General features: G+C 42.8%; 2 protein-coding genes across 2 annotated transcripts in view; both read right to left on the bottom strand.

Annotated features, from left to right (window-relative positions):
- The window catches only part of ppp1r14bb (protein phosphatase 1, regulatory (inhibitor) subunit 14Bb), a gene marked incomplete at both ends in the record, with an annotated part of 56,597 nt that extends 47,537 nt beyond the window's left edge, over positions 1-9,060 (bottom strand). The window contains one exon of the mRNA XM_080742304.1: positions 8,800-9,060. Coding sequence (XP_080598430.1) covers positions 8,800-9,060 — 261 coding nt within the window. The remainder of the gene's footprint in view (positions 1-8,799) is intronic.
- tmem179ba (transmembrane protein 179Ba) overlaps positions 1-24,762 on the bottom strand; it is a 124,042-nt gene that overhangs the window by 32,797 nt on the left and 66,483 nt on the right. The gene's annotated exons all lie outside the window — the stretch shown is intronic.

The following is a 24,762-nucleotide window of genomic DNA, read 5'->3' as shown; positions in this document are numbered from 1 at the left end:
CATAAAATAATGATGTACAATAATGTGTACCCGTTCTAAATGGGTTAAGTAGGCTACTGCTGCTCTTGAGTAAACGTACTTAAGATACTTTCCACAGTCCAACCAACCCCGCTAAGACTGTGTGGTTACTTTCCTCACAGGAGGAATAAATAGAAATGTGGGTCAAGTTGTTGGAGCTCAAAAGACCCGACCGACCGACGGCTTAACAACTCACTGAGGCCGTGACTGTTACAGCCCTCACCGTCTAGGACACACATGGGCAACTGGCGGCCCGCGGGCCACATGCGGCCCCCACCTTCACTAAATGCAACCCTGATTTATGCCAAAAAATCAAAAACCTCAAAAATGGAGTTAAGAGGTTTTGGCCAGACAGTGACGATATGCAATGTGTCCCTCTGGACAGAGTGTGGACATACAGTGGCCCTCTCCATCATCAAGGTTTCCCACCCCTGGTCTAGGCCTAAGGTAGCCTATTATCAAAACATTTTCTTCTCAGGTTCACACCTGTTAATTCATTAATTTACTGTTCTTTACTTTTATGTCAATTATGTCTAATCTTCCCCACCTATCATACAGATACAGAGAGAACCAGTTTCCATTATAGAGGGTATGCGCGTGACATCATTATCATCCTGAGTGGCAAAAAAATACTTTCTGGTCTTGACAGCCCATACATCCACACAGAAAACTACTTTCTGACCTTGACAGCCCATACATCCACACAGAAAACTACTTTCTGGCCTTGACAGCCCATACATCCACACAGAAAACTACTTTCTGGTCTTGACAGACCATACATCCACACAGAAAACTACTTTCTGGTCTTGACAGCCCATACATCCACACAGAAAACTACTTTCTGGTCTTGACAGCCCATACATCCACACAGAAAACTACTTTCTGGTCTTACTCTTGACAGCCCATACATCCACACAGAAAACTACTTTCTGGTCTTGACAGACCATACATCCACACAGAAAACTACTTTCTGGTCTTGACAGACCATACATCCACACAGAAAACTACTTTCTGGTCTTGACAGCCCATACATCCACACAGAAAACTACTTTCTGGTCTTGACAGCCCATACATCCACACAGAAAACTACTTTCTGGTCTTGACAGACCATACATCCACACAGAAAACTACTTTCTGGTCTTGACAGACCATACATCCACACAGAAAACTACTTTCTGGTCTTGACAGCCCATACATCCACACAGAAAACTACTTTCTGGTCTTGACAGACCATACATCCACACAGAAAACTACTTTCTGGTCTTGACAGACCATACATCCACACAGAAAAATACTTTCTGGTCTTGACAGCCCATACATCCACACAGAAAACTACTTTCTGGTCTTGACAGCCCATACATCCACACAGAAAACTACTTTCTGGTCTTGACAGACCATACATCCACACAGAAAACTACTTTCTGGTCTTGACAGACCATACATCCACACAGAAAAATACTTTCTGGTCTTGACAGCCCATACATCCACACAGAAAACTACTTTCTGGTCTTGACAGCCCATACATCCACACAGAAAACTACTTTCTGGTCTTGACAGACCATACATCCACACAGAAAACTACTTTCTGGTCTTGACAGACCATACATCCACACAGAAAACTACTTTCTGGTCTTGACAGACCATACATCCACACAGAAAAATACTTTCTGGTCTTGACAGCCCATACATCCACACAGAAAACTACTTTCTGGTCTTGACAGCCCATACATCCACGCAGAAAAGTCCTTCAATGGCGTTTAACCACTTAAAACTCCAGCATCGCTATTCTGGGGGGGATACATTTCACCAAAAATAGCCGATCTACAAGCTCACAACGCGTCACAAGGGTGGCGCGTTGTGAGCTTTGTAGCTTGTAGTTGTTGAGCTTTGTAGCTTGTAGTTGTGATCTACAAGCTTGTTGGTGAAGAGAGGTGGTGATACTGTACGCTGAAAAAGATGGTTCCAAGTACAGTAGGCTGAATAAATATGGTTCCAATTACAGTGCAACTCAGATCTGTTTTACTGAAGTGATAATTGACAAATTCCATTCCGTTGTGAGCATGTAGATCGGCTATTTTCACAATGGAACAGATCGAATCAAACTAAATGTAATGCCAACTCCTACAATTCCAAGTGCTTGTGCAGGGTGGGGGGGTCCTTACTTCAAAATATGAGTATTTTGGGAGTCGCGGCCTGAAAATGTTGAAAACCACTGCCCTAGCCTATTATGCTCCGTCGTACCACAGTTGGTGGCGAGTGGGGCGATTTACAAGACCAGATTCATACTGGTTGCGTGGCGTAGTTTCGATGTGTCATTAGTCCGACACTGGTGAATGCTAACCTGCCGAGGCTGGTGAATGCTAACCCTAACCCGTAAACCCTAACCTTACTCGAACGTATGGGTCCTCAGACTATCCGGATTTTTCCACTCATATCGCCCTACAAAGCGTCTAGAGCAGTGTTTCTCAACCACTGGTCCTGGGGACCTTTGGTGTGCCCCTGAGAAGGGTCAAGTGTGCCCCTTGAAACTGCTTGAAAGCCAATATTGTATTTATCATTTTAAAAAATGATTTAAACTAGTGAAAACAGCCGATCTATAAGCGCGGTGCGAGGCGTTGTGTGCTTGTAGATCTGCTGTTTTCGCTACTGTTGTGCGACAGCCTTGTATGATGAAGCAGGGCTTTACTTTGTCGAAGAAACGTACAAATTTGAAACTTGGAGATACAAGGTTTCTTCCCGACAGTGACGATATTTACACCCCTGTATCATGTTGGTGTGCCCATGGATTATTGGGACATGAAAAGTGTGCCCATGCAGAAAAAAGGTTGAGAAACACTGGTCTAGAGTGGGGAAAAACTCTAGACCTAGGGAAAAAAAAGAGATTGTTCAAACTGGTCTGCCAAATCAGATAACAAATAAGCGATCTTATTACACTGATTGTATACATGTGTTCTTGAGGTAGGCTAATTGTTTATCCCCCCCAAAATCACAACGGCTAATTTGACCTGGCTTTGAGGTACACAAATACTGTAAGTTGGGTGTGCCCAAAGACCTGGTTACTGCACCCTGGCTTTGGGGTACACAAATACTGTAAGTTGGGTGTGCCCAAAAACCTGGTTACTGCACCCTGGCTTTGAAGGGGCAGAACAGATCATGGCTATTTCTGGCTTCTACACTGATGACAGACTGGCCATGTGTTCAGTAATGGATCCGGTCCACGTTTTGATGCTGGGCTTGGTTGGTGTGGTGTGGCTCAGGCTTCTATCTATACTATAATTTTGCGAATGTCTGAGTGAGTGTCTGTCTGTCTGTCTGTCTGTCTGTCTGAAACAGCGTTTCTCCTCAGTGGCTGGAGCAATTGATCTGAAATCGCATCACAATTAGCATATGAACACACCTAACATAACTGTGAAGCCCGTTTGTCACTTTCACAAATCGTATGCTGTATATTAGCATTTTTATGGTGTATCTACTATCTATTCTGCATCTAGCTTGAGGCTAATCTATTCTGCATCTAGCATGAGGCAACATGTTTAACCAGCTCTCTCTCTGTGTGTGTGTGTGTGTGTGTGTGTGTGTGTGTGTGTGTGTGTGTGTGTGTGTGTGTGTGTGTGTGTGTGTGTGTGTGTGTGTGTGTGTGTGTGTGCAGGCGGGTGGGCGGGCGGGGGGTGTGTGGGGGGTGTGGGGGGAGGGGGGGGGGGGGTTTAATGTAGCCATTAAACGAAACGGGTATTTCTTACATTGATGCGCCTACATATTATCATGCAAACACCAGTTAAAGTTACTTTCCATCCCTCATATACTGTATGCACAGTCCACATCCCATAACCCACACACTGCACATCATTTCGGAGCTCAGATCTTTGAACGGGTAAGGGCTAGTTTTATGTACACAGGACTCCCTCTTTCTTTCTTTCTTTCAGGTTGCTCCTAAACCCTGGCATTTAACTTCACAAAAACTATGGCTAAAAACCTAACCCTAACCTCACAGACATTATGCCTAAACATAACCTTTACTTGTGTTTGACATAACGGTGAGATACTCATGTAGCACTGACTAGCATGACTGTTATGGACACTTTATTTGTTTTTTTTGTTTGGCACTGCATTGATAAGTTGTACTCTAAGTATTACTATTTGTTGTACTTCTTTGTAACTTTGTGCCACCTCTGGGCGACTGATTTCCGCCCTTAAGATAATAAAAGTATCTGTCTATCTATTAGTCCAGTGGTTCTCAACCTTTTCAGGCCGCGACCCCCAAAATAATCACATTTTAACAGATCTACATGTAGATCTGCTATTTTCACAATTTCTTTCTACATGACAATTTGGTCAATGTTTAATTTGTCATTTTAGACTGAGGTATTAAAAACAAAGTCCTTAAATTGTCTCTTTAGAAATGTGCAGATACCCTCTATAGTCTATACATTTAAAACGTTATGTTGGTTTGTTTACTGTTGAGTGAGAAAACAATGTTGCACATTAAGCTAATCATCTGGGGACCCCCCAAAATAATTTGGGGACCCCCACAGGTTGAGAACCACTGCATTAGTCTATCCAACCTGAAGTGAAAACCCTGTTCAACTGGGCAACAAGAGACTCTGAGAAAAGAGACTTCACATTTTGTAAACATAGCTGCAATTCTCACTGTTATGATGATGATTAGTACTATTATTATTATGTGTACATTAAAGACATTTAGCAGACACTCTAAATCCAGTGATTTACACAGTAAGCACGGTCACCAACAAGAGGTAATGCAACTCTCCCTTTCCACTGTAAATACATTTTATTTATTCTCTTCTCTCTTATTTTTTCTTCTTTATGACTGTTTTTATTGATGATATCCGATGCATAGTACTGTGTTCTATACATCTGTCTTTCAATGTTATACGAAATACATAAAGTACTGTGTTCTATCCGTCTGTCTTTCAATGTTATACTGTATGAAATACATAAATTACTGTGTTCTATCTGTCTGTCTTTCAATGTTATATGAGATACATAAAGTGGTTCCTGTGTAAATAAGCTGAAAAGCTTACTAGGATCTCCTTTTAGTCGACCTTGTATCAGTGAACTGTACTGTCATGAAACTCTACCTCACTCACTCAATCAATCAATGCTACTAGCCCTTACCCGTTCAAAGATATGAGCTCCGAAATGATGTGCAGTGTGTGGGTTATGGGATGTGCACTGTGCACACATATGAGGGATGGAAAGTAACTTTAACTGGTGCTTGCATGATAATGTAGGAGCATCAATGTAAGAAATACCCGTTTCGTTTAATGGCTACAGAGATACTGTGTACCGATCTGCATGATTTTTGGACAAAATCTGTAACAGGGCCAGACAACCGACCCCGCCCGCCCGCCCGCCCGCCCACACACACACACACACACACACACACACACACACACACACACACACACACACACACACACACACACACACACACACACACACACACACACACACACACACACACACACACACACACACACACACACACACACACACACAGAGCTGGTTAAACATGTTGCCTCATGCTAGATGCAGAATAGATATGCCTCAAGCATATAACAAAAGGCCTGTTATGTCTTGTTTCATCAACAGTTATTTTGAACCCAGCCAGACTGCCAGTCAGTCAGTCAGTCAGTCAGTCAGTCAGTCAGTCAGCCAGCCAGTCAGTCAGTCAGTCAGTCAGTCAGTCAGTCAGTCAGTCAGTCAGTCAGCCAGCCAGCCAGCCAGCCAGCCAGCCAGCCAGCCAGTCAGCCAGCCAGCCAGCCAGCCAGCCAGCCAGTCAGTCAGCCAGCCAGCCAGCCAGCCAGTCAGTCAGTCAGTCAGTCAGCCAGCCAGCCAGCCAGTCAGTCAGTCAGTCAGTCAGTCAGCCAGCCAGCCAGTCAGTCAGCCAGTCAGTCAGTCAGTCAGTCAGTCAGTCAGTCAGTCAGTCAGTCAGTCAGCCAGCCAGCCAGTCAGCCAGACAGCCAGCCAGCCATTCAGTCAGTCAGTCAGCCAGCCATTCACCCAGCCAGCCAGCCAGCCAGCCAGTCATCCAGCCAGCCAGTCATCCAGCCATTCAGTCAGTCAGTCAGTCAGTCAGTCAGCCAGCCAGTCAGCCAGCCAGCCAGCCAGCCAGCCAGCCAGCCAGACAGACAGACAGACAGACAGACAGACAGACAGACAGACAGACAGACAGACAGACAGACAGACAGACAGACAGCCAGATAGTCAGTTAGACAGACAGACAGACAGACAGACAGACAGACAGACAGACAGACAGGCAGGCAGGCAGGCAGGCAGGCAGGCAGGCAGGCAGGCAGACAGACAGACAGACAGACAGACAGCCAGCCAGCCAGTCAGTCAAAGCGCTCACACTGATAAAGCCATTGATCATACAGCAGAGAGACAATTACTTAAGCAGAGCAAAGAGCTTGGTCTATCGATTCCATCAGGTTCATCTAGTCTATAGCCTTAGGCCAGGGATGGGCAACTTTGATGATGGCGAGGGCCACTATATTTCCACCGTCACTCCAGAGGGCCACAATGCATAATGCTATGTCCAACTTTGTCATTCTAGTAACTTATACAAAAGAAGCAAAAATAGCAGATCTACAAGCTCAAAACACATCGCGCTGCGATGCATTTTGAGCTTGTAGATCGGCTATTTTTACTTCTTTTGAATTGGAATCCTAAATTATTTTTTGTAATTTTCTTTATTGGAATCCTGAAATGTAACATTTTTATTTAATTTCAAACTCATTAGTTATATACTCATGTTAACTTAATAAACCTAAATACAAATGCATTGGACATAAAAAAATACATTTTAATACTACTATACTAGTCATTAAGCTACTAATATAGACTGACAGAATTAAAGCAGGTCATGTTTGGAATTCTAACAGCTGAAATCAATAATATATCAGTATTCCGGTATTAACCTGTGGGCCGCATTAAATGAAGGTGGGGGCCGCATGTGGCCCCCGGGCCGCCAGTTGCCCATGTATGCCTTAGGCAGTGGTGGAAAGAGTACTCAGATGTTTTTACTTAAGTAAAAGTATCAATACAGGGGTGGCATAGCTCAGGGGTAGAGAAACCGTTATTAGAGCACAAAGGGTTCCCAGTTCGAATCCGGGCTCCCCCAGAGTTAATGTCGAAGAGTCCTTGAGTAAGACTCTGAACCCCTAACTGCTCCTGATGAGCAGGTTGGTGCCAGGCATGTTTCCTCTGACATCAGTGTATGAATGTGTGTGTGAATGGGTGAATGTAATGCACAATCTATGTACAGCGCTTTGGATGAAAGCGCTATATAAATGCACCATTTACCGCAATGTAGAAATACGTTCTGAATTCAAAATGTACTTGAATAAAAGTACGAAAGTATTGGCATCAAAATGTACAAAAAGTACAAAATGTTTGAAAATAGCAGATCTACAAGCTCACAATGCGTCGCATCAGCTTGTAGATCGGCTATAGAATTGGGCTAAAGTGCATTAATGTATGTTTTAGAAATATAATCTTTTATATCTGCAAAGTGACTAGTAGCTAACGTTTTCAAATAAATGTAGTGGAGTAAAAGTACAATATTTGGATCTGAGATGTAGTGGAGTAGTAAGTAAAAGTATTGGAAATTTGAAATAGCCTACTCAAGTACAAATATCTTAAAATTGTACTTTTAAGTACAGTACTGAAGTAAATGTACTCGGTTACTTCACACCACTGGCCTTAGGTAGCAGATCAGGCCAGGAGGGAGAAAGGCAGGGCTTATTGTTGTTAACACCAGGCTCTCTGCTCTGTGTCAGGGACTGTGTTATTTCACCAGGCACCGCACGGTGCCACGGCTAAACTGCAGAAATAAAGACTGTAATTTCGCTGCTAACCCGAAACAAAGGAGGGTTTTGTGAGGACGAGAGCCTGTTCTCCACGGTGGGGAGAGTCTTGGAGCCCCGAAGTTTGTGTAAAATCCACTTTTTGGAGGTTAAAAGATACAATTTGTTTTAAAATCATTCTATTTGCGTACTCAACTGCGCCTGGTCAATGGAGTTTTCCCCTATTTGGACCGGACCTGTAGGGGGCGTTGTTGAGTAGAATCATACAGTTCTCCGATCAGGTGGACATGGGTGTTTTGTTTTCTGGACCAAAACAATGGATTTTACACAAAAGGTGGGCTTCTGAGAGGCAGCCCACCGCGGAGAGCAGGCTTTAATCTGCATAAAAAACGACGTTTTGTCGTCAAGGGGCGAAATTATACATTGTATTTTCACTACACATTAAAACATCGCAATAAACAGCCTATGGGAAAACACATGGTTGATGGCAAAGCGCTTATGCGACCGGGGAGAACTGGTTAATAAAGAAGCCAAAGCTTAAAAAAAAACTAAGAAAAAGAACTGATCTACAAGCTACAAGTCATTATAACGTACATTGTGAGCCATACATCAAGGCTACACAACCACTTATAGAGCAGATATTTCATATTATGTGGATATTTGTCGTACCTCGCAGTAGAGCTGTGTGAGCTGCCCTATGATCCACTAAATAACTGATCTACAAAGCTACAAGTCATTATAATGCCCATAATGACCCATACATCAAGGCACCACAAGCCCACAACCGCTTGTATCAGATATTTGATATATTGTTCATACCTCGCAGTCGTAGAGCTGTGTGAGCTGCCCTATGATCCACTAACTGATCTACAAGCTACAAGTCATTATAACGTCCATAATGACCCATACATCAAGGCTACACAACAGTTTATAGATCAGATATTTCTCGTACCTCGCAGTCGTAGAGCTGTGTGAGCTGCCCTATGATCCACTCCTCCAGGTTCAGCCTCTTGCGGAGCTCCTTGCGGTCGTACTTGACGGTCACCCGGCCCTGCTTGCGCACCGGCGGCTCGCCGGCGTCCTCCCGCCCGCCGGGCCCGCCGGGGGTCTGGAAGTACACGCGGGGCTGGGGAGGGCTGCTGGTCTCCGGGGCCGGGCCGGGGCCGCCGGTCCCCGGGGCCGCCGCCGGAGGGCTGGTGGTCACTGCAGCCATGTGGGGGTGGATGGAGGGGTGGATGGATGGATGGATGGATGGATGGATATGGGCCGGAGCGGGTCGGGTCGGGTCGGGTCTTTGGAGGTCTTCCACGCGCTGGTTCCAGTAATAATAATTAAATATAAAAAGGGTTAGGGTTAAAAAAATATGACAATCCCCGGTTGTTCTTGACTGTGGGTTGGTTTTTTCAGGCTACCGGGGAATACACACACCGGGGCCGAAGCTGTGTGTGTGTGTGTGTGTGTGTGTGTGTGTGTGCGTGCGTTTGTGCGTGCGTCTTGGCTGCACAATACAAAATAAAAAGGTTATTTGAGAATAGAATCCAAAGTGAAGCAGGCCTGCTTGGTGCTGTCTGGTTCAGAATGAAGATCGTTGATCAGGATGGATCACAACACAACATGATAGATAAAGGCTATGGTGGTCCAATCCAATCCTCCTCCTCTGAAGATATAGAAAAATAAAAAATACAAAGGTCCTTTGTGGTTTAAAAAGGTGTCGTTCTATAGTTATTTACACGCGATTATTACGCGCAAAACATGCGCTTTAGAAATAAATACAAAAAAAGAAAGAAAACCCCCCGGTGTACAAAGAATCTGAGTACAAAGACAAATCACGCGTCCGGTCCGGGGAAAGCTTCACGCTGTCTCTCTCTCTCCTTTCTTTTCTTTTTCCTCTCTCTCTCTCTCTCTCTCTCTCTCTCTCTCTCAGTCTCTCTCTCTTTTCGTCCTCGCGCACGCCGGCGTCTCCGTGCGTCCGGTGCGTGCGTGCGTGGGAACGCGGGGAGAACGTGACGCGTCGCGGCAACGTGGGGTCGATCGCCAAACAAAACGTTGATGCCTGTCTCCTTCCTTGCTTTTCAATTCTCTCTCCCTCACCCTCTCCCTCTGTTTCCCTCTCTCTCTCTCTCTCTCTCTCTCTCTCTCTCTCTCTCTCTCTCTCTCTCTCTCTCTCAGTCGCAGTCTCAGGCGCCCCCTAGCGGCCTCTCCATGTCTTCATTTATGACCAGTGTTGTTCACAGTCATACTGGGAGAGTGTTTTCTGCTGGTGATTCAGTCTGAGTGTATCAATCAAAGGGTGCGTTTGTAAATGCGCACCGGGTGTGGTTAGGGTTAGGGGCTAGTTAGGTTTAGGCATAGTTTTACTGAGGTTAGGGTTAGGATTAGGGTTACGTTTAGCCTAAACCGTTTAGTCACTCACAACACTGAGCACACACCCGCTGCGCATTTCCGAACGCACCCTTTGATACACTTGGACTGAACGACCTGCAGAAAACACTCTCCCCAGTCACACATACCTTAAAGGACCACCTCACCTCTGGGACAACCAGATCGTATTTTATTGTTGTTTGGGACACGATCAACGGTATTTCAGCATGCTACAACTGGTCACACCGCACACGATGCATTTTGCATCATATGACCAGTTGTAGCAAGCTGAAATACTCAAAAATCTAAAAAACACACACATTGAACACAAAAAATAACTCAGGATTGTGTTGATCGTGTCCCAAACAACAATAAAATAAGATCTGGTTGTCCCAGAGGTGAACTTGTCCTTTAAGAGTTTTGTCATCATACCTGCCGACCAGTGTTGCATTGCTGATTCAATCTATTGATATGCATTACAGGCTCGTTCTTTGTTAAAACACCCTGTTGTGACACTAAAGTGTTATCGAGGTGTGAACTTGGCGGTTGTTTGCATCAATGTATGTCCATGTGTTGCGGAGAGAGTCGCAGCCCCAGCCTGAAGCCTCAAAAAAGTCTAGTATCTCACTCATTCCATAGGGATATCCCTTTGGAGTAGTGGTTAAGATATTTGGACTTTCACATGGGAGGCCCGGGTTCGAAGCCCAGCCGTTACACATGTGCATGCGTGAGAGGTGTGACACTGGTCAAAACAGATATGGGTCAGTGACTACCCGCGTGAACCGGACCAATACATCACTGCTGCCAACCTGTTAGGCCTACAACATTTACTGTCTTACCTATAGGGCCTAATTGCGACCGTAGGTGATATAGTCGGGCATGGACGGATTAACCCGCGCGAGGGCCCCTGGCCGATAATTTTTTAGGGCCCCCCCACCGCCCACCATAACCCCTCCTCCCTCCCGACACGCACTATCCAGCTTTAAGCCATGATGATCATCTGTGGACCAAGAAAGCACCTGTAGACAACAGAGGAGAGGCCCACACATTTGATTTTTGATTAAAATATACATTTAATTTTTGTAAATTGTCGATGACCACGCGGCCCAGTTCCCCCAAGGGCCCCTGAGAGCCAAAGGGCCCCTGGCAACGGCCCCACCGGCCCAATGGTTAATACAGCCCTGTAGTCGGGGATCCACATGCCCAAAAGCTCAAGGAATAGGGGTTTAACCTGTGATGTTCTGCCGCACTTTTTATTTCTGTTTTATCTCTTAGTTTGGTCATTAAGGTCCACAGAATGAGAGGTCTGCTCTGCCGGAAACATCGCAAAAGAAAGTTATGGCCATTTGTATATTCACTGTCCCATCGACTTCACTATACAGGAAAGAAATAGAAAAATAAGAAAAATTCTGCTTTAAAAATTCTGGTTTTCATGATTCTGAATCCATTGCAAGCATTTGTTTTGCACAAAAAAACATTCCTTGGGCTAGAAAACGAACCAACAAGAGTGAAAAGTGATGAGTCATCACTGATAAGTGATGAGATTTATTTTTTATTATGTATTTCCTTTCCTGTGCAGTGTAGCGAAGTCGATGGGACAGTGAATATACAAATGGCCATAACCTTTTTTTCGCGATGTTTCCGGCAGAGCAGGCCTCTCATTCTGTGGACCTTAATGACCAAACTAATAGATAAAACTGAAATAAAAAGTGTGACAGAACATCACAGGTCCAACCCTGTTTTGAGGGACTGGATCCCCAGCTATGGCTACTTACTATGAAAGCCTCCAGATCCTTTCTGTCACTCTTCTGACATCACAATATAGCTGACCTGATCTGACATCACCTCATCCCAGCTCAGCAGAGGTGGAAAAAGTACTCACACATTTTATAATTAAGTAAAAGTATCAATACTGTACTGTAGAGTCTAGAATTATTCCAATTTATATCTGCAAAGTAATAAGTAACTAACGCTTTCAAATAAATGTAGTGGAGTAAAAGTGCAATATTTGCATCCGAGATGTAGTGGAGTAGAAGTAAAAGCATTGGAAATGGGAAACACTCAAGTAAAGTACAAATACCTCCAAAGTGTACATAAGTACAGTACTTGAGTAAATGTAGGCTACTTATGGTTAGTTACTTTACACCACTGCAGCTCAGCAGAAGGATGCCTGTTCTGACATCACAATGATGTTGTAAATTAATGCCATCCATGTCCCCGTTATGCCCATAAAAGGAGTGGCAGTGGCTCAGGGATAGAGAAACCTTCATTAGAACAGTGGTTCATAAAACCTTTTTAGTAAGGGGAGCATAAGAAAATCTGCGAAGTAAATCGTTACCAAGACATTTCTTCACCAATGTGTTTCTAAAGGTGTGTAATAATATGTACTAAAAGGTTGAAATTCAACTCCCGGGGGAAACCTCATAAAAAAACTGATTTGTGTTTGTGTCCCATTAATTTACTATACAGGAAAACAATACAGAAAATAAATATGCTTTAAGTAGCATGTGAGGGGTCAAACTAGAGGTTTTTGCATGATGCTGAATCCATTGCAAGCATTTGTTTTGCATGAAAAATATTCCGTGGGCTACAAATGGCACCTAGAAAACAGTGAAAAGTGATGATTCATCACTAAACCATCGTTTTGTGGGTCAGTTTTTAGCCCACGAAATGTTTTTCATGCAAAACAAATGCTTGCAATGGATTCAGCGTCATGCAAAAACCCTAGTTTGACCCCTCACATGCTACTTAAAGCATATTTATTTTTTGTATTTTCTTCCTGTATAGTAAAGTTAATGGGACACAAACACAAATCAGTTATTTTATTTCAACCTTTTAGTACACATTGGTGAAGAAATTTCTTGGTAACGATTTACTTCGCAGATTGGTCAAATATCTTATAAAATCCCCTTACTATTTTGGCTCAGGGCACCCCTATAAATATCTTTTTCATCCCAGGCACATATCGAGGCATACCATAATATTACCTACAGCAGTGTTTCTCAACCTTTATTTCTGCATGGCCACACTTTTCATGTCCCAAGAATCCATGGGCACACCAACATAATACGGGGGTGTAAATATCGTCACTGTCGGGCAGAAGAAACCTTGTATCTCCAAGTTTCAAATTTGTACGTTTCTTTGCAAAGTAAAGCCCTGCTTCATCATACAAGGCTGACGCACAACAGTAGTGAAAACGGCAGATCTACAAGCACACAACGCCTCGCGGTGCGAGGCGTTGAGTGCTTGTAGATCGGCTGTTTTCACTAGTTTAAATCATTTTTGTAAATACAATACTGGCTTTCAAGCAGTTTCAAGGGGCACACTTGACCCTTCTCAGGGGCACACCAAAGGTCCCCAGGCACAGTGGGTGAGAAACACTTACCTACATGACATTCATAATTTTCACTCCCAGTACCTCATAGTCATGGCATATTTTAGGGATTATGTTGCAAGGAAAACATTGAGATAATTACCATTTTGGTTAAAACATACTGAAAATAACTACTTCAAGTTTGAAATGATAGCAAATATTTGTTTAAGGGTTCAAATAAATTCCAAATATTATCAAATGATCTCACGGCACCCCTGGACTGCCGTCACGGCAGCCCAGGGTGCCCCGTCACCCACTTTGAAAACCCCTGCATTAGAACACGGAGGGTTCCCAGTTTGAGTTAGTGTCGAAGAGTCCTTGAGCAAGACTCTGAACCTGCACCTACTGTACATAAATATATGCTGTGAAGTTGAATATACTAACCTGTTGCACATCGAACATTATGTGAAGATGTTTACAAAAAGTTAAGTACAGCAGCCAGCAACTACTGGAAAAATGCTGTTGGTACAATATACCAAATATTATGCACATGTACATTTGAGGATGCTCTTTTGTTCTCTCTTTGCTCTTTTGCCTTTTGCAATCTCTTTCTTTTTCCAAATCTTTCTACATCATTATCATTATTTCCTACTTTTTAGATGTTTCAGTTTAGTTTAGTTTTGCTGTTATTATATTGTTTGCTGTTATTATATACACCACTGCATTGTCTGAAAGGAAGCGAAGCAAAAATAAGTGTTACTCTTCTGTACCTGAACAAAAGACGTAACAATAAAGTACAACCTTGAACCCCTAGTTGCTCCCGGTGAGCAGGTTGGTGCCTTGCATGGTTTCCTCTGCCATTGGTGTGTGAATGGGTGAATGTAATGAATGTGTGTGTGAATGGGTGAATGTAATGCACAATCTATGTAAAGCGCCTTGGATAAAGGCGTTATACAAATGCACCATTTACCATATATGGAGATCCCTTTTGTCATCAACAATATTAAGCCCTCATTAAGGCATCTTGGGAGGCTGATATTGGGCTGGAACTGTCCGGTGAGATCTGGAGCGAGGGGTTGAAGAGAATCCACTCAGGCTCAGTCAATGCCAGACTGCAGCTTGTTCAGTTCAAAGTTATGCACAGATTACATTACTCCAAAGTCAAAATGAATAAAAATGTATCCAAATGATTCTGATATCTGTGACAGATACAACACTTCCAAGGGCACGCTGGGACACACGTTCTGGTCGTGCCCAAGGATTGTTTTCATTCTGGCAAAGCATTTTTGCTTGGTACAGTAGTGTATATCGTATTTGCATTGAGCCTGATGCATTAACTGTCCTGTTTGGCTGCTCCGAAGCTTCTCTTTCTCTGCCATAGTCTGTCCAACAGACACTCATGCTTGGTACACTAGTAGCCAAAGGAATTATTCTAACTGAATGGAAATCCTCTACTATACCTTGTTTCAACAGATGGCTTACTGAATTTGTATCAATAATCCATTTGGAGAGGCTTCGCTGCTATAAAAAGGACAGTCATGCTGCATTCGAGTTCATCTGGGGTCCCATTACGGACCATCTGGATGATTAACTTATAACAGTGTTTAGAATGTGTCCAGGTGCTTGTACTTTCAAAGGTTGCCAACTTCTGTACTTTTGTACTCTTTATATGTGAATTACCCGTGTTCAATTTATACAGTCTGGTGTGTTTGTCTTGTTATGTATTGTTGATGTACTGTCTGTATTGTCTGTCATGTCTACCATAAAATCATATGATATGATACCATAAAATCATATATATATATATATATATATATATAAATAAAAATAAACAATATTAAGCCCATGTGTGTCACAGTGTGTGACACCTCTTACCAGCTCATCCATATTTGGGAAAATATGGCCACAGTTTGTCCAGCTTAAACAACCAACAGCAACGCTATAGTCACACGTTCTTGTCCCTTTCATGCCCATATATGGAGATCCCTGACTTCAATATTAAGCCCATATATGGACACATGGTGTCAGTCTCATGTGGTCTTTGACATCAATCATCTATGATGTTAGACGCCAGTCATCTCCATATTTGGGAAAATACAGCCACATTTTGTTTAAAGTTGATCCCATTATTATAGTCTTTATAAGACAAAGAACACGCTGTAGTCAAAGGGCCAATATTTATATTAGGACGCAGAGGGAAAGTTGATCCCATGCCAAAGTGCCAGCGCTCGCCCAGCAGTCTGCTGTCACCCATGGGGTGACCACCAACTTCCGTAATCAAGAAGTGAAAATGCTTTCCGGAAGAGGGCGGTTTACAAGGCAAACAGGCTATAGGGGTGAATGTGTGCACGTGCCCATGTATGTTCGCTTCTCGTTCAAGTTTTGATTGATTGATTGATTGATTGATTGAGGCATTAGAGGTTTTGCATAGGAAAAGGTACAGTTTCATGACAGTACAGTTCACTGGTACACGGTCAACTAAAAGGAAACTCAGATAAGGCAAGGGTTAGTCTACTGTATTTCCATTGAGATCCCTCTCTCTAACTCGTATAATATTGAACGTCAGACGGATAGAACAGCAGGCTACTATGCAGCAGATTTAAAAGAACAAAAAACAAAACAGTGCAAAATATGTTATTTACAATAGGAGGGTCAGGGGGAGGGGGAGGTTATTGTTACCAGTAAGTGGTTTTCAGGGTGGGTTTAAAGGATGTTAAGGATTTACACTCCTTTAAGGCCTTCAGTGGGGCATTTATGGCATATTTTACCGATTATGTGGAAAACGTTGAGATACTGTAATAGCCATTTGGTTTGAACTGACAGAAAATAACTTATACTATATACTAAATAACTGCACTAAGTATAGTTTAAAATGATACTAAATATTTACTAAATATAATAAGTGTCCAAATAAATTCCAAATATTATCAAATCATCTCGCGGGCACCCCTGGACTGCAATCACAGCACCCCGGGGTGCCCCAGCACCCACTTTGAACACCCCTGGTCTAGATCAGGGGGGGTCCCCAAATTATTTTGGGGGGTCCCCAGATGATTAACTTATTAATGTGCAACTCGACTCAACACAACTCAACAACACTCAACTCAACAGTCAACAGTAAAGACACCAACATTAAGTTTACTTGTATAGAAAGTGTCTGCACATTTCTAAAGTGACAATTTGAGGACGTTTTAATACCTCTAAAATGACAAATTAAACATTGGTCAACTTGTCAAATATTTTAGGCAGACATTGTCAAAACTATTTTCACAACAGAGCCGTGTTACACAAAATGTAATGCCTCAACTCTTGGTGCTCATCAGAGTGGGGGGTCCGCAGTTAAAATATGATTATTTTGGGGGTCGCGGCCTGAAAAGGTTGAGAACAACTGCTCTAGATGAGTGGCATATGATGCTTATACCCTCTATTCATGATGACGATGAGCGTTGGCAGGACACTCCATCCTCCCAGCTCCCAATCACTGATTATCTCCTTTCGGAACCACTCGCTCCGCGGCTATGCCGCTCCGAGATGTGGTTCCTGCTCACAGCATGCCCAAATGAGGTTTCTCCTGGGTAGTTCACCAGGTTATCAACCGCTCTTACCGTCACTAAGTGTTGTATCCAAAAAGCAATGGTCCTATACACGTCTCTTGCATCTCTACATTTTTAGCAGAGAGGGTAATCCAAGCGTTGCGTTGAAACAATACTTCTTTAAACACGCTCATTTTGTCAGCCAGCTCCATGTTTTCCCAGTGAAATGTTACAGAAGCAGTCACGTGACTCGCCATTAATCTGTGTTGCAGCCACCAAGCGGTCGGAGCGAGAAATGGCCACAGACTGACAAAACAAGTGTGTTTAAAGTATTGTTTCAACAAATCGCTTGGATTACCCCCGCCGCTAAAAAAGTAGAGATGCAAGAGACGGGTATAGGACCATTGCTTTTTGGATACAACACTTAGTGACGGTATAAGAGCGGTTGATAACCTGGTGAACTACCCAGGAGAAACCTCATTTGGGCATGCTGTGAGCAGGAACCACATCTCGGAGCGGCATAGCCACGGAGCGAGTGGTTCCGAAAGGAGATAGTAATGCCTCAACTCTTAGTGCTCGTCAGATCGGGGGGGTCCACAGTTAAAATACGATTATTTATGGGAGTCACGGCCTGAAAAGCTTGAGAACAACTGCTCTAGATGAGTGGCATATCATATGATATGCGTATACCCTCTATTCATGATGACGATGAGTGTTGGCAGTTGACATTCCAGCCTCCCAGCTCCCAATCACTGATACACAATCACCTGCTGAAATGCAAGAGATCACATAGCTTTACGTCTTAGCAGCTACACCTGACAGGAGAAAATAGACTCAACAGATTACAGTCTCTCTCTCTCTCTCTCTCTCTCTCTCTCTTCTCTCTCTCTCTCTCTCTCTCTCTCTCTCTCTCTCTCTCCCTCTCTATCTCTCTCTCTCCCCTCTCTCTGTCTCTCTCTCTCTCTCTCTCTCTCTCTCTCTCTCTCTCTCTCTCTCTCTCTCTCTCTCCCTCTCTATCTCTCTCTCTCCCCTCTCTCCCCTCTCTCTGTCTCTCTCTCTCTCTCTCTCTCTCTCTCTCCCTCTCTCTCTCTCTCTCTCTCTCTCTCTCTCTCTCTCTCTCTCTCTCTCTCTCAGAGTTAATCTGGGATTAAGTGAGCCACAGCAAGGCAGCAGCCAACAGCACAGCTGACTCACCACAGAGGAGGAAGAGGAGAAGGAGGAGGAGAGACGAAGGTGTGTTAAAACAGGAGACTCTACTCTTCATCCAGAACTCTACACCCTGTCCTGTAAGTCAGTGTTTGTCAAACCTTCACGTTCTTCAAGGTCTTCCCCTTAACTCTGGTAGGATACAAATGGTGTCGGGTTCATTTGGTTCCATTTGTACCCTACCAGAGTTAAAGGACAACTTTGTTTGTTTTTTACAACAAGGGTTCATATTTAGAGAAAAGAAAAGATGAGTGTTGAGATGTTTTCATTTACTTCTTTCTATAGTTTTAGCGATTTAAATGAAACCTTGTTGTAAAAAAGAAAATTAAAAAAACTCCTTTAACAGACTTGTATATGGGTCAATTTAGACCCCCCCGAGGGAACCCACAGAGTCCATGGAACCACTGGTGCAAGACAAACCACTGTGGAACTGGACTGGAATAATACGTACTAAAGGTCTTTGCACACAGGACAGTTGCGTTTCTTTCCGTTTGCTATGTGAATAAAACGCATTGGATTTGGTGTGCAAGGCTGTGCAGAATCCACACTGCGGATCCCAAAAGGAGTCATAAAAGGAATGATGAGTTTTCACCGCATGCGACAAGACACACAAATCGAACTGGGTTCGATCGGGAAAAAATTGCATGGCAAATTCGGGGCCGGTGTGCATGAGGTCATAGAGAATCATTGTTTTCTTTTAAAAAAATGAATTTGTCCGTCTTTTTCCGTGCGAAAAAAAACGTGTCTGTGTGCAAAGGGTTTTAAAGGACAACTTCACCACTTTTCAACCTATCTTCATGTAATTGGTTCTCTCACTAATGTTCACGATGACATCTGTGTCTCATAGGAGGGCTCTGGGGAGTTCAGAAACATCTCTATCAGTGACATCATCGTTTGGAAGATTTTATTTTCTTCTTTTAACAAGATCCTTTTTTATATTATTTAGAATGTTATTATCGCGAGAACAGTAGCTTCCATTAGAACATTGTCATTGTTCAAGAATATGAGAAAGAAGTAGTCGCCAGCACTCAAGGAATATACTTTTTATATGATTTTATTTACCTCAATGGACAGTGTACGGACGCGTGAGGGCCGAAACGCGTCCGTACACTGTCCATTGAGGTAAATAAAATCATGTAAAAAGGATATTCCTTGAGTGCTGGCGACTACTTCTTTCTCATATGCTTTTTTGAGCCGTGCACCTAAAAGCCTTCATCTAACTTGGAGTGTTGCGGGCTGTCTGCTTTATTGCAGATACCTTTCTCTAATTGTTCAAGAATAGAAAGCCTACCATTTCTATTAGCCTGGATTCCCCATCGATGAGGTGAGGTCACTGTCCACAGCCGTGCTATGAGACGCAGACCGAGTAGAAAAACATTGTGCTATTTTATCATGAACATTAGTGAGAACTTATTAACTTATGAAGATACTGTAGGTTGAAAAGTGGTGAAGTCCTCCTTTAAAGGACAACTTTGTTTTTAGTTTTTTTTACAACAAGGGTTCATATTTTAGATTGCAATAAGATTGCAATAAGATGAGTGTCATTTTCTGCTTTTTATCATTTTAGCCATTTCAAGGATTTTGATTTCAGTGTTTGGGTGCATGCATGCAAGTGGCTAAATATGTATTTTTAGACACAAGAAGCCCATTCCCATGATGCACTGCAATCTATCATGGGCAGATGTGACTTATGAGGGCTGGTAGTGTTACTGTCTGTAAATAGGCTTTATCATGTCTAAAAAATACATATTTAGCCACTTGGCTACGCATGCTAAAACAATAGAAAGCAGTAAATGAAACATATTTTTTATCATTTCCACACCCTATGAAGTCTTGATTTCATGGAGCTTGTTTGGGTCCTTGGAACAACATATTTTGTAATCAGTACTCATTATATCATCGGCAGATCATTCTGGAGAGCACAGAGGAGTTATTATTAGTTATAACTAGTTATTAATTACTCATATGTCATCAGCAGATCATTCTGGAGAGCACAGAGGAGTTATTATTAGTTATAACTAGTTATTAATTACTCATTATGTCAGCAGATCATTCTGGAGAGCACAGAGGAGTTATTATTAGTTATAACTAGTTATTAATTACTCATCATGTCATCAGCAGATCATTCTGGAGAGCACAGAGGAGTTATTATTAGTTATAACTAGTTATTAATTACTCATATGTCATCAGCAGATCATTCTGGAGAGCACAGAGGAGTTATTATTAGTTATAACTAGTTATTAATTACTCATATGTCATCAGCAGATCATTCTGGAGAGCACAGAGGAGTTATTATTAGTTATAACTAGTTATTAATTACTCATATGTCATCAGCAGATCATTCTGGAGAGCACAGAGGAGTTATTATTAGTTATAACTAGTTATTAATTACTCATCATGTCATCAGCAGATCATTCTGGAGAGCACAGAGGAGTTATTATTAGTTATAACTAGTTATTAATTACTCATATGTCAGCAGATCATTCTGGAGAGCACAGAGGAGTTATTATTAGTTATAACTAGTTATTAATTACTCATATGTCATCAGCAGATCATTCTGGAGAGCACAGAGGAGTTATTATTAGTTATAACTAGTTATTAATTACTCATATGTCATCAGCAGATCATTCTGGAGAGCACAGAGGAGTTATTATTAGTTATAACTAGTTATTAATTACTCATCATGTCATCAGCAGATCATTCTGGAGAGCACAGAGGAGTTATTATTAGTTATAACTAGTTATTAATTACTCATTATATAATCAGCAGATCATTCTGGAGTCAGAAGAGCAGCTCCCTGAAACCAGGCTGGTGATCGACCTGACTCTGGAACGCCTGGTAAGACCTTAGAACACTGGGGGGTCCCCACATTATCCTGGGGGGGAGGGGGGTCCCCACATTATCCTGGGGGGGGGAGGGGGGTCCCCACATTATCCTATCCTGGGGGGGGAGGGGGGTCCCCACATTATCCTGGGGGGGGAGGGGGGTCCCCACATTATACAGGCAAACTAGAGAGGTGGGACGAAAGAAGAGCCCCATTGTCTCTTTGTCTGTCCTCCTCAGATTGATTGGCTATTTTATTAGACAAAGATGGAGAACAGTAGCCTACAAGTGTAGTCAGTACAATAAGGACATTTAGTAGCCTACAGTACACGTACAGTTAAACACCCTGCCTAAAAGGAACATCCCAAATAAGCCGTTTTACGGTCTTTTTTTTCGTTGGAAGTCCTTGGTATCACTTCTGGCCTGTCTATGGGAGAAGTGATAACTACCTCCGTCTCTGGCCTCCTGAGTTTTCAGGGCAGTTAACATACTGTAAGTTTCATTTTTAATCCCAGAATAGTTTTCTGCTTTAACTATTGAAAATAGCAGATATATAAGCTCACAGCTCTGCACCGAGTGCCGCGCTGCGAGCTTATAGATCTGCTATTTTTGAAAAATCTTGATTCTTTGAATAATGTATGTCTTTTTAAAAGTGAACATATATAACTAAAATATTTGCTTCTGGAGGGGTCCCTGGAACAACATATTTTGAGATGGGGGGGTCCACGAACCAAATAGATGTAATTACGGTCCTTGTCATGAAAAAGTTAGAGAACCTCTGATTTAGAAGAAGGATTTAGGAGACATTTATAGACGGGTCAAAAACATTCAAAGACTTATTCAAAGAAAGGCACAAATCTTATATTGTTGTTGTCGGGTGAAATCCGTGTATGTCCAAAACCGTTCGTTTTGCATTTATCATTTTAAAAAGGATTTAAACTAGTGAAAACAGCCGATCTACAAGCACTCAACGCCTCGCACCGCGAGGCGTTGTGTGCTTGTAGATCAATGTAGATCTGTTTTCACTACTTTTGTGCGACGGCCTTGTACGATGAAGCAGGGCTTTACTTTGCGAAAGAACGTACACATTTGAAACTTGGGAGATACGAGGTTTCCACCCGACAACGATGTGTGTTTCCTAAACCCACCAGGCTTGAGTTAAGACCCGCCTCGCGGAAACGTTCCTCTCAATAATCTTAAGTATGAAAGTGCATATAAGAACGTTAGTGCAACAATAATACACGCAGCATAATACGCCCAAACCATATCCAAACTATAACAATCAATGTAACTGATAATCAGTAAGAGTTTTTATTTTGAGCACAGTAGTGACAAATTAATAGCTTTCTCAGTACGTTTTTCTCTTTTGCAAAGATACAAAGTTTCCCTTTTTTAAGCACAGTACAAAGTAAGTTTCAGGTTTTTTGTTTAGCACAGTTTATTTTGAGCACTGTAGTGACAAATTAATAGCTGTGCATTGTGCAAATGCAGGCTTTTCTCAGTACAAGTTTTAAGACTGTCTTCATGCCTTTACTGACTTTATCCACCCTCCATGTGTCCGGCAAGGATTTCAGCCACTCCTAGAAGTTCTCACGTTTCCACGAGGCGGGTCTTAACTCAAGCCTGGTGGGTTTAGGAAACACGCAACAACGATATGTCTTTTTTGTCCCTCCCCCCTCAGACCATGTCGGAGACGCAGTGTGACTCTGTGGCGTGCAGCGTGGAGTCTCTGCTGCGTGACGCCCACACGGTGCAGACTCAGTGCCGGCAGCGCAGCGAGCGTCTCGCCGAGGCCGCCGCCCAGCTCAGGGCGGAGTCTGCGGCCCTGAGGGGCCGCTGCGAGGCCATGCAGCTGGACATGGCCGCCGTGCGCAGGCAGCTGGACGAACTGCTGGACACCAAGGCTGCCTTCGAGGCCAAGGAGAGACAGGCACGCAAGCTCAGCAGGACGCTGTGAGGAGGAGGGGACCAGAGTCACCAGAGTCACCAGACACACCAATACTTACTGATTTTTACCTTTAATGTATTATTTATGGAAAGAGCTAAGTTAAAGGCATAAGAGCTGGTACTTAAAAGCAGAAACCCATCCATTTTCAACATTGAACTATGTCATTAATATACCTTAGGGGAGTTGTAAAAGTACACCTTGAAAAGTACAAATTACTGTCATCAAAGTACACTTTGATGACATCATCAAAGTGTGTGTGCCTATTTTCAAAATGTTTGCCTCTTGCTTATATTATTTTACACTACACCTCACTGAGACCCATGTACCTGACTAAATACTGGTCTACAAGATACACTACACCACTAAGATACCCATGTACCTGACTAACTACTGGTCTACAAGATACACTACACCACTAAGATACCCATGTACCTGACTAAATACTGGTGTACAAGATACACTACACCACTAAGATACCCATGTACCTGACTAAATACTGGTGTACAAGATACACTACACCACTAAGATACCCATGTACCTGACTAACTACTGGTCTACAAGATACACTACACCACTAATACCCATGTACCTGACTAAATACTGGTGTACAAGATACACTACACCACTAAGATACCCATGTACCTGACTAACTACTGGTCTACAAGATACACTACACCACTAAGATACCCATGTACCTGACTAACTACTGGTCTACAAGATACACTGTGACTACACCACTAAGATACCCATGTACCTGACTAAATACTGGTGTACAAGATACACTACACCACTAAGATACCCATGTACCTGACTAACTACTGGTCTACAAGATACACTACACCACTAAGATACCCATGTAGGCATACCTGACTAAATACTTCAAATAACGTGAGACACACGCAGGCACAACACCAGTGGGAAGTCCACTGATGCCGTTCAACTCAGATTCAACGCAAACATCAGGTTAAACTATTTCTATATATGCCATAAAAATGTGGAAAGCCCTTCCAACAGCATTTGAATATATAGGACCAGAATGGAAACACGCCCTTGGGGCATTTTGTGTTATCCTTTGTATCACTGTATTATTTTGAAAACTGCTAATAAAGTATTCAATCGATCGATCAATGATAGTGTTGTGGTTCTATAAACCAGGGGTTTTCAAAGTGGGTGACGGGGCACCCTGGGGTGCCGTGACGGCAGTCCAGGGGTGCCGCGAGATAATGTGATAATATTTGGAATTCATCTGGACACTTGAAAAAATATTTAGTATCATTTTAAACTTGAAGTACAAAGTTATTTTCAGTCGGTTTTAACCAAAATGGCTGTTATCTCAACGTTTCCCTCGCAACATAATCACCTAAAATATCATCACTGTCGGGCAGAGATTTCGTATTTCCAAGTTTCAAATGTGTACATCTTTTGGTAAAGCAAAGCCCTGCTTCATCATAGAAGACTGTCGCACAAAACTAGTGAAAACAGCAGATCTACAAGCACACAACGCCTACAACGCCTTGCGATGCGAGGCGGTGCTGTGCTTGTAGATCTGCTGTTTTCAGTAGTTTAGTACATTATAGATGATAAATACAAAACGAACGGTTTTGGACATACAAGCTTTCCACCCGACAACGATGATATGCTATAAATATAAGGTGCTGGGAGTGAAAATTATAATGTAGGGGTGCCTCGGATTAAAACAATATATTCATGGGGTGCCCTGAGACAAAAAAG

The sequence above is a fragment of the Nannobrachium achirus genome, assembly GCF_963921795.1.
Source record: "Nannobrachium achirus genome assembly, chromosome: 14".
Taxonomy (NCBI): domain Eukaryota; kingdom Metazoa; phylum Chordata; class Actinopteri; order Myctophiformes; family Myctophidae; genus Nannobrachium; species Nannobrachium achirus.
The sequence above is the reverse complement of the archived record's forward strand: the minus strand, read 5'-3'. Positions and strand labels throughout refer to the sequence as shown.